The sequence below is a fragment of the Vollenhovia emeryi genome, unplaced genomic scaffold (genome assembly GCF_000949405.1).
Source record: "Vollenhovia emeryi isolate VEMERY1.0 unplaced genomic scaffold, V.emery_V1.0 DF939465.1, whole genome shotgun sequence".
NCBI classification, from domain to species: domain Eukaryota; kingdom Metazoa; phylum Arthropoda; class Insecta; order Hymenoptera; family Formicidae; genus Vollenhovia; species Vollenhovia emeryi.
Genome location: NW_011966901.1, coordinates 1 through 10,876, shown reverse-complemented (window position 1 = coordinate 10,876; position 10,876 = coordinate 1). Strand labels below are relative to the sequence as shown.

The 10,876-nt window shown below is 40.1% G+C and overlaps 2 protein-coding genes across 4 annotated transcripts in view; both read right to left on the bottom strand.

Moving 5' to 3' along the window:
• LOC105557515 (adenylate cyclase type 2-like) overlaps positions 1-1,420 on the bottom strand; it is a 28,087-nt gene extending 26,667 nt beyond the window's left edge. For all 3 annotated transcript variants that reach the window (XM_012004772.1, XM_012004773.1, XM_012004770.1), the window contains exon 1: positions 133-1,420. The gene's annotated coding sequence lies outside the window, so the exon portion shown is untranslated. The remainder of the gene's footprint in view (positions 1-132) is intronic.
• Positions 1,421-1,503: 83 nt separating this feature from the next.
• On the bottom strand, positions 1,504-9,017 carry LOC105557517 (importin-4-like). The gene is made up of 15 exons (XM_012004775.1): positions 8,701-9,017; positions 7,892-7,978; positions 7,706-7,813; positions 7,146-7,298; positions 6,756-6,941; positions 6,065-6,365; positions 5,837-5,985; positions 4,983-5,580; positions 4,640-4,875; positions 4,357-4,568; positions 3,946-4,286; positions 3,682-3,857; positions 3,404-3,612; positions 2,769-3,079; positions 1,504-2,500 (listed from the first exon to the last, which is right to left on the bottom strand). Exons 1-15 carry the CDS (start codon positions 8,752-8,754, stop codon positions 2,376-2,378), a joined length of 3,246 nt encoding a protein of 1,081 aa, XP_011860165.1. The 5' UTR covers positions 8,755-9,017; the 3' UTR covers positions 1,504-2,375.
• Positions 9,018-10,876: the final 1,859 nt, after the last annotated feature.

Here is a 10,876-nt window from a genome sequence, read left to right as displayed (position 1 = left end):
AAAAATAAATCTTTTAAAATTGAAAGCACTTAAAATCGACTCGAGATTCGAAATTGCCGCGTATAAAATGAGTTGACGGTGCTTTTGTTCGATTAATCTCGGATGTCGTGTACAACACACACGCACACGCACCTTTTTCAGAGCATCCTGTACTTTTGAATCTGCGATGAGCTGCGCCCCTGATCGTGTGTTTATATGAATGAATCCGTCAGGGCTTACTGAATTAAAAAACACATTTGTCACATTTACCGGCACTCCGTAGTCTTAACAGACACGAAAAGCACGATGAATCTTAACTGGCCGTCGTCCTATCGCGTTTAAAATCGCTTACGAGAGCACGACTCGCTTACCGCTATTGTGACCCGAGCAATCACGTTTGCTGAACACACGCAATGCGAGAGAAGAAAGAACAGAGAGGGGAAAGAGAGAAAGGGGGAAAAAGGGAAAACGGCGCGTAAACTCGGCTCGATTGTTTTCAGCGATTTAACGTGAGACGCGACGATTCACTGCGGATCGCAGAGAAGCGCGAACCGTGTCTCTGTTCGAGTCCGAATGCAAGCATGTTGCTCGGACAGTCGCGGTCGAGTTACGTTTGACGTGGGACTTTTGAGAAACCGATTGCGGCTCGCAGAGTTATCTCCGTCGTCTTTCGATAAAGCGATAGTATCGTGTCCGATATCAGATTAAGTCGCCGCACAGGAATCCCGGTGTCCATTAGAATTTTATTCAGTCTTCCTCGCGCGCCCAGCTCGCCGATCTACTCGAAACGACCTATTCTCGCAAAACTACGGCGACATATCGAGGACGCATTAGTTCTTTCGCAGTTGCGCATTGTTCGAACATTATATATTCAAAAACATATCCGCCTGATATCGTCGAACGAACCGTCATATATAAATTCTACAAGAAATGAAGCAAATTATAAATGAAAAGAGATAAAAGATGAAAAAAACACTAACGTCGAGGCGACCCAGACTGCACAGAATTTCTTAATTTTCGAATTATGAAATAAATTCTGTTACCGTTTCTATTTTAAAACATTTGTAAGACTTCAAAAAGGACTCGCTTTTACGTCATCGATTCTGATTTCATCAATTTCGATATAAAATTCTTTATCCGGAATTTAATCTACTTCCATTTAAGTCAAAAGAATATTTAATTCTGTGGAATCCTCTGTGAACTACCGACAGGCAATTCTTTCGAGTTCATTTTGACAACGCTAATTCATAGAGAATTCAAGAAAGTAAATCCTTTTTGAGTTTACAACGAGGATCTGTGCTGTTTAGGACGTTACATAGTCGGGGTGACGTTTATGCAATTCTCTCACGTTGCGCGTGTTGCAGTACCAACAATGATTGTTATTTCTTCACTCGACAGTACAACAAATAATCTGTAACAAATTATTTTTAACCGCGATCCCACAGAATGGAAACGACGATGGGAAGTTTCAATGATACATTTACTCGTAAGACACACCGCGAGAAAGATCTATAAACGTTTATAAAAAAAACGAGCACGTACGATACTTTTATTAGTCACATAATACATTTATTTTCAGTATTTACGCTACGGTACGCTAGACTGTACGTTTTTGGTTGCAGTCAAGAAGAAAGAAAACCGACACTACCTGCTCTCATCGGTAACAATGGCATCGACGCCTATGCTGGAGGCAGAGCTTTGTTCGTATTCTCGTTAAGCGCGCTTAGACCACTTCTGTATGCCAACCAGATCTTTCATTTATACGCTCACTGGACGCTAAAGAATTTTCAAATCTACACAGACCCAATAATTCCGTGAGCGAGGTCTAAAAAATCGAACGATGCAAGAGAGAATCGTGAGATTCCCTAGTCATTCGGAAAATCAGATATTCTAAAATCTTCCCTCCCTAGACTTTTCTCTCCTTTTTCGGTTTATTATACAACATTTACGGTCTATCTATTTATAGTAGGAGAGCAGAGGAAGAATTGTTTTAACACATGCATCAAAAAGGTAACAAATTGCTCATTTAATTGTAAGATAATATAAATTATTTACTTATTAAATGAGAGTCGCAAACGGGCATTTTATAAAGCTATATTGCAAGTAACGAATAAAGACGCAGACTAAACTAATAGTAAAAAAAACTCCGATGAGTATTTGTCTATAAAGCTGCTGGGAATATACATTTAATCGACTGCAGTTATTCTCGCCTCGTGACTTACTTTTCTTAGTTTTATCCCACAATTGAAATGAATTGCGGGGAAGAACTGAAGACAAAAAAATTATTTTGAAAATATACTTTAAAAAGAGCCGTTTTCTGCGGATCAACGTACGAATTAATCAACATTTTAGGTGTTAAAACACGATAAAATGCAATGCATGACTAATCGTTTATATTAGGAAAATATACGTTGAATGTTTGTGACAACTTCTGGAGGCAGCTCGGTAAAAAGTGCATTCCAATCGTTCACAAAATCTCGCTGGGCAGACTTGATAAACTCCATGACGAGATTTTGCGTTTCTGTAAAAAGGAAAAAATATATTTATAATCCAGCGAAGAGAGAACGTCGACTTGCCGACTGTATCTTGGTCAATATTATAAATTGAAATTAATTCAAGACACTTGATACTAAACAGGAAATAAATGTTTTTTTTAAACAAAATTACCTGAAAATCAATTACATGCGGCATTACTTTCATATTACTTTCCGTGGAGTTTAAAAACAACAAAACAGTAAGTTTTAAAAGAAGTTTTTAAAAATGTTTGTCGCTATTGATTCAATACTCACCGACGTCGACAGTCTTTTCTTCGTGTAATATGACAACTGCAACTTTCAATAACGTATGAATGTAAGACTGCAGGAGAGTGACTCCAGCTTGATATAATGTAAGAATACTTTTAAACACAGCTTTATGCTCCTGGAAGTCTGCTTTCAAAGGTAACTGTTCAACAAAAACTGGAAATACTTGTTCAAGCGGCAAATTCGAATAATTCGTGATAATAAGTCGTGCGATTGCCCCAACTACGTTATCACGTGCAGCTGCATCCGTCTCTTCCGCAATGGCACATGATAAAGTTTGGAGAATATTAGGGTAATGTCTGTGCAATAATCATTAAGGAATATTAATAAAAGATTTCACCTATGCAATTACTTTCACGCCATGTAACTATTAAAAAGTTGTAACTTTTTGTAAATTGGAATTATGTAAAATATTTCATGCAATGCTTTTGATATTTTACTTATAAAAATGATTATGAAAAAATTAAAGATACTTTCCTAATATTTAATTTAGAAAAGAAATATCTCTTATTGCATTAATTAATATTTAACACAATGAGAGATTGTTAAATAGTAAATGATTAATTCCCAAACTTGGAAAAAACTCTAAAACATGATTATTACAAAATAACAGAAAAGGATACGGATAAACTGCCTCTTTTCCATAAAAAACAAGTTCTCCGATTCCGAAGAAGCAATTGCTACGAACTTCGCTACAGGGGTCTTGGGTACTTTGTAGAAAAGCTTGAAGCAGTTGTGCGACATACGCAACCGTCATGTGGTTAAGCCCGGGCAAACATTCGGCTATCGTTCCAACAGCAAAGGATCTTTGTGCTTCCGAATTGTCCATTTTCTGTAAGAATTTAGTTAAAATCAAAACCGTGAATTTCCAGAGAAATAAAAGTAGAAAAGTCAGCAGTACCATTCTTTTTATGAAGAAAGGCAACATGGTCTGAAAGTAGTGCGAAAAGTCCTCTGCCAAGAGCACTCCTCCCAAATTAGAAAATACAGTCCCCGCGCATTCTATCAGTAGCTCGTCCTGTTCCGCTTCGGTATCGACACCTTCGACTTCCTCCTGATCTTGACACGCCGTTTTGCCTGCGACAAAAATTATTGCTCCAAATTACCCGTTTTGATTTATTGAAGTATCGAACGAAGTCGATATAGAAATACGCAACGGAAATACCTTTCATTACATCCATCACGCAATTTACTATGGCTTCTTTGTGACCAATACCGACGATAACGTCCGATTTGACTTCCCTTAAAAGTTCCTGGTATGCCTCCAAACCGCAAATGGCGACTGTCAACTCTTCGTCTAATCTTATCAGCTCCGACAGCTTCGGGATGAACATGGAGAGAGCCTTCAACAGTGCTTTTTTACCTTCGTCGGTATTGATTTTCGAGAGATTAACACAGAACTGCAATAGAGCCTCTATACTCGCTTTCCGTATGTCTTCTTGAGGATAATTGATCAACTTAAAAATCTCCTCGAAGGATCTTTCGAGATACGGCATAAACGCCTCTCTGCAACAATACATTCATTATAAGTATGATTAATTCAGTTATTAGCTAATCCGAAAAGAGAAAGGCTTACTCTGTGTATTCGGCAATTTCCTTCAGTGCCAACACGCTTTCCTCTTTCTCTTCCATATAGACGTTTTCAACACTGTAACCGTCGATCTCTTCATCATTGTCATCCTCGTTGTCAGTGCACTCAATGTCCTCTTCTTCTCCTTCTTCATTTTCGGTGTCACTGAGATCATCATAAACCGCAAGGGCGTTAGTTTCGTCGTCCTTAAAGTGCATCTGTAACGACGACATTACATTTGTATTATTTCCGTGGCTTTCTCGACCCTCGTGATTTACGCAATAATTACCATAATCCCATCTGCACTCCGTATGCTCATTATCATGTATTCGACGATCTCGGGCAAAGTCACGGCCATCTCCTTTTTCATTACGGTGCTGATAGCAGCGAACAAACCGTAGAGAGACTTCCGCAAGTCTGGATCAATCGTATTTCTCAGCAGTTTTATTCCGAGACCGAGCGACGTGGCTGCCAATGGGGCGAAGTGTTCCTCGCCTATCGACCTAGCAATCACTCCGAGAGTATCTAAAATATTAGAGAGATGTAAGATGTAGAAAATATTATAATTACAGCTTTACTCTATAACGCGAGTAACTAATCGAGTCATTCTTCTCAAAGTAATTCTCACTAACCGACTGCTTGAACTTGAAGACACATGTTTTCCTCGTTTGGCTCGGTGGTGAGATAATTGTTAAGAAGGTTCATGATTGTTTCGAAGTACGGTAGCATGTGCTCCTTGCTGGCACAGGCGGCGGCTCCTATTGCACTTAGGGTGAGTTCCTTCACGTGCGGCGACGTATCTGCGTTCAGGATTTCGAACAACCTCTCCATCAGTTTGGGCAAGTACGGTAGGATCCTCTCGTGCAAGTTCTCGCAGAACATCTCGAGGGCGTAGAACATCCGGCCGACCGCGTGCGGTTCTTTCTTCTCTTGTTTGATGTACGTGCATATCTGACCGAGATATTCAAACAGTACAGGCAGCAACTCGGACGAATACTGCGAGATCTCCGGCTGCAGGTGCTCCGAGTATTGACCCAAGGCGTAAAGCGCGGCGTTGCGCACGACGGGCGACGGATAGGAGATTCCTTCGCAGATACACCGCAGGAAGAATTCAAGGTAGTTGGAGCGAATGTACTCCGCGCAACCTTCCGCTAGCACAGCTATAGCCACGTACGACGTCTTCTTCACATAATCGTCTGTACTTCGTAGTCCAGGTTCGATATGTCGCAACTGTGAAATTAATATCTATTCACTTTGGAACAGCTTTCTTATATTTGAGAAAATAATCGAAAGACTGTACAACCAACGATTCGTGGATACAAGAAATGCACTCGTAATGTGCAATTGATTGTTTATAACGCTACAAGAAAAAAAAAGAGATTCAAGATATAAAACCGATACATTACGATCGCACGTTATAATCAACTTGTAAGAATAATATAACAAGTACATTTGTATATATTTAACAAATTATTCTGAAGTTTACCAAATGCGGAATTAGTTTTTCCGGCGGCAAATGCATCGCGAGTAAGTCCAAAGTTTGAGTAACGCTTGTTAAAACAGTATTATCATTCTCTACATTTGAATAATCGTCGTCATCGTCCGGTTTATTCATCATGACTGCGAATAGCATGTCTGCGAATAGATGCGAAAAATCAATTAAGTTTCCTTCCTGTCAACACGCATTAGTTATTGCAATATTCGAATCGCTCACCAACGATAGGCTCCACTAACTTGTGCTTCACAAGAGCCTTTTTCTTCAGTCTCGCCAGCCAGCCGATGAAACTGATGACCTTAATTTTTAAGTCCTCTTCTATAGATTTGTTAGCGATGATCGTGAGGCTCATGTGGACAAGGTGTTTCACGTGGGGCGTTATTACAGCAATCATATTCTCGCACAATTCGTCCAACAGTTCGAAACTTTGGATGGCGAAGGATACATCGTGGTCGGATTCGGATAAAGCCTGAACCGTGGCCATTATCAACGGCATCATTGTACCATAAGTATGTACTATCTGGAATTGCGTATTTGTTAACAAGGTAGTTTACAATAGTCGGCATTGGGGTGACGCGTGGCTACGTGTAGGAGCGATCGACTCGTAATCGGCAGGTCCCGAGTTCGATCCCCAGCCTTCACCCCACGTATATATATGTGGTTTGTGTATGAGGTTTTCTAAGAGATTTACCTCGACTTGCAAGTAACCGATTCAAGAGTTAAAAACGAAAAGAAGTCTTTGACTGAAATCGAGCATGAAATAACAATTGTAATCCGTTTTGGGAACGGATATATAAATAAAAATGATCGCACTAATGCAAAACGTACACAATACACTATAAAGTAATGTATACATAAATACAATACAATAGTCGAGACTTAGCAAAAACGCAGTGTAGGGAAAACCAACCGTTTCGTCGTGTGTAGCTACGGGGATGAGATGTCGCAATGTGTCCAAAATGTAAAAAGCGGCAGGGTTTCCTAAGCTCTCAAGAGTGCTCAACGTTTGAGCGAGAAGCATCACCAGAGATCTGGCATGCGAGGTATAGGCATCCGGAGTAATGTCTGTCATAACTGATAAAGTATAAAGGCCTAGCTAGAATAAAATATTTCATATCGTAAAATAGCGGACAAGCTCTTGATACGATAAATCTCCAAAAATTAAATTAGACTTTCCTCGGTTTAATATACATGATATTAAACATGCATTTAATATCATTTTGCAAAAAAAAAGTTGATATTAAGTTGATATTAAGTTAATGTTAAGTGGATATTTAGTTTTTGTTTTTTTTTTACTTACTTCTTTATCCTCCAATCTTTCACTAGCGATTAACCGTTGCACGTAATGTATAATCTCCGGCCAGCTGTTCGTAGGTAATTCGTGTTTAACAATGACGCCTATTAATTGAGCTATACTTTTTCTAACAGTGTTGTCCACCTCGTGTTCCAAGGCCTGAAAAAGATAACGTTAAAATAATCATAAAAACCAATTAAATCATAAAAATTGACTTCTCTTTGACATCTTTGTCCCCCGTCTAAAGGAGTATTCTCTAACTGCAGAATATTCTTTGAGATCCGTTGCTTTTTCTCACTTTTTAAAGAAGCGATACTACTTTATGACCAATCAACGGTTCAAAGAAACGTGCGTATCGAAGAACTGGTATAATAAAGGTCTGTTCTTCCCGGCTGCGCTGGTTCAGAGCTTATCTTTTTCCTTCCAGCGTGGAGGGAGAGAGATAAACTTTGAACTAGTGTGGTCAGTTCGGCTACAAAGAACAGACTTATGGAAACGCTGAATGAACTCAATGACGATACGGAAATCGTACACCGTCAAAGCGACGTACCGCACAAACTTCTCACCTGTAAAATAACTTTCTTAAATTCAGTTCGTATAGGTACAGACAATTTTGTCCAGCTCTTCCCTTTAGTGTAACGTCTCCTAAGAACAAGAGTCGCATACTGCCGTATCTGAAACAATGCGTCGCCATGTGTTTCAACTTTCAGAGAAATATACGTGCTGACTAAATTCCGTGAGAAGACACAAACCTCTGGGCTCCTCGACGTTACGACAACTTGGCACAAAGCTGACACGCTCTCCGGAGTTTGAAGTACTTTCTTAAGCTCCTTGGTTGCCTGAAATTATCAAACACATGGATATGCACAGAATCATTGCGGGGCAGTTGCAGGGTTGTTGCCCAATGCATCGTCTACAATGCGTGGAGTAAGTCCCAGTCTACAATAGAGATTTAAACACTAAGCCTTAAGAAATTGACTAATCACAGTCGCATACTCATACTTGACCGTGATTGATCAATTTCTTAAAGCTTAGAGCTTAAATCATCTATTGTAGACTGGGACTAAGCTGATGGAAGAGAACAATCCGTAAAACTGTCTTAGATCATGGACGTAAGACAAGGCGAAGAAAAACTTGTAAGTTGTATACAGGAGACTTTCGCGACTCAAGTTTCTCTCTTTGCCATGCCTCACGTCTACGACTTGGGGTCTACCCAGAGAAACCTGCACAAGTGTGTAAGCACACGCATAAAGAGATTGATTGATGCGAATTTGTCTGGACAGACCCCCAAGACAATTTTAAGCGCTTATACTGCGACGGGTAACAATGGTAGAGGATGAAAACAGAAAACGGGACGAGCTCGAGATCACCTCGCGCACGACACTGTCTCGAGCAGCGAGATTTCGCTCGAGCCCTCGAGATGCCGGGTGGCCGTCCGGCAAGACCCAGGACGAGACTGGTCGACGGTACGGAATGGGAGAGCACGTGTTCGCGGGGCGCCTTCAACAGGCTGTCCGACTTAACGGAGGCGAAAGGATGAATATCGAGAGCGCACGAATACCTCCTGTATCACAGCATTGTCGGCCGTGAGCAAATTCAACAGTAGGCGCTCCATTTTCCCTCCTCCCTATGGGTTTTTTCTCCTCGTTTCAGCCGAAAGGTAAAAGCTCGCTGGAGCGCACGGACGGACGGTCGACCCGACTGCTGCCCACCGCCGCCATTCAGACCTATGACTATGAGGGACCTGTTCGTAGCATCGTGATTCAGACCATTCAGACGTGGTGGCGACGTTCGTGCGGATGCGCCTCGCCGTCAGAGGGCTCGTCTTGTCGACGACGCTGATCACTTTTCTCTCTTGGCTTCGTTCTTTTCTCTGTTCCAAATCGCCGGAAACGCCACGACGGTAAGTCCCAGTCTACAATAGAGATTTAAGCCCTAAGCCTTAAGAAATTGACTAATCACAGTCGCGCATTCTACTCATACTTGACCGTGATTGGCCAATTTCTTAAAGCTTAGGGCTTAAATCATCTATTGTAGACTGGGACTAACGCGACTGAAACAGAAAAGAGGCAGGCAATATCCACCACTATGATTACCAACGATTGGTTATGTCAGCATTCTTTAGCGAATCATCCGGGCTGTGCAGCTGTGTTCCGATACTTATATGGTACGTATGTGCATATACGTATACAGGGTGGGTCTTAGCTGCTGCGCGGGCCCTTTTACCATGAGAGATGGATTACCGACTGCAACTTTAGTTCACTGAACGGCACAAGAGGGCAGCTGCTTAGATCTCAGGGATGTTGCAGGCAAGTCGAAAACTTGTTCCTTACAGACATCACGCGGAGAAAAATAATTTGCTAACACAATACATATATCTTAAGTAAATTTTGTCTGTTATTTTATGATAAAGTTATTTTCAACTTCAAGTTTAATAATTGACCGTATCTGGCTATTTTAATGTAACAGACTCGCTCCGAAGCGAGTCTGTTACATTAAAATAGCCAGATACGATCAATTATTAAACTTGAAGTTGAAAATAACTTTATCATAAAATAACAGACAAAATTTACTTAAGATATATGTATTGTGTTAGCAAATTATTTTTCTCCGCGTGATGTCTGTAAAGCCCATCACACAATGCGAGGCAACAGGAATAGGGAATAGAATTTTTGACGCGTTGGATTCGTCAGAAATTTTCCTTCAACCAATCCAACGCGTCAAAAATTCTATTCCCTATTCCTGTTGCCTGTTGCCTCGCATTGTGTGATAGGCTTCAGGAACAAGTTTTCGACTTGCCTGCAACATCCCTGAGATCTAAGCAGCTGCCCTCTTGTGCCGTTCAGTGAACTAAAGTTGTAGTCGGTAATCCATCTCTCATGGTAAAAGGGCCCGCGCAGCAGCTAAGACCCACCCTGTATGTTAGGCCCGGGCCCATAGTGGCTAGTTAGCTTAACTAGTTGTTAAGTAGTGATACCAACCACTGACACAAAATTCGGTAAGCTATTTACAAGGTTATATATATATATGTATATATATATGTATATATACACTATATGTTGTATATATACATCAATATATCAATCACAAATATATCAATATATATGTATATTTTTTAAGCTTATTTGCGAAAATGCAACTTGTCAAAATCTAACCTTGAATTCGGTAAGCTATTAGAAGGTTAGATTTTGACAAGTCGCATTTTCGCAAATAAGCTTAAAAAATATACATATGTATACATATATTTAATCACTGAAATAATTAATTTCCAGTTTCATCCTCATTATTACGATACCTCATCGCATAATAAAAAATTTGCACATGGCTTCCTCATGGAGGAAGCTTTATGAGCGAAATCTAATTTTTTTCGATGTTTCTTAAGAAAGTGTGCAAATTAGAAATTTGCACATTGCTTCTTCAGCATTGAAGCGTGCAATGGAAATTTGCACATTTCTTCCTCATCATTAAAGTAGGCAAATTAGAAATTTGCACATTGCTTCCATTGTTATGGCTTCCTCATAGAGGAAGCTTTAAGAGAGAAATTTAACTTTACTACGATGTTTCTTGAAAGTATACAAATTAGAAATTTGCATATTCTTATTTCGCTCTTAAAGCTTCCTCTATGAGGAAGCCATGTGCAAATTTCTAATTTACACACTTTACTTTACTTTACTTTTTTTCTAATTAGAAATTTGCACATTGCTTCCATTGTTATGGCTTCCTCATAGAGGAAGCTT

What these genes read in the sequence shown, in the direction of transcription:
- LOC105557517 (XM_012004775.1), bottom strand. Translation starts at nt 8,754, where the DNA reads ATGGAGCGCCTACTGTTGAATTTGCTCACGGCCGACAATGCTGTGATA. An exon ending in CTTTCTTCATAAAAAGAATG is followed by an intron (nt 3,613 to 3,681) that starts GTACTGCTGACT and finishes AAATTCTTACAG; the next exon opens with AAAATGGACAATTCGGAAGC. An exon ending in GGAAAAGAGGCAGTTTATCC is followed by an intron (nt 3,080 to 3,403) that starts GTATCCTTTTCT and finishes ATTATTGCACAG; the next exon opens with ACATTACCCTAATATTCTCC.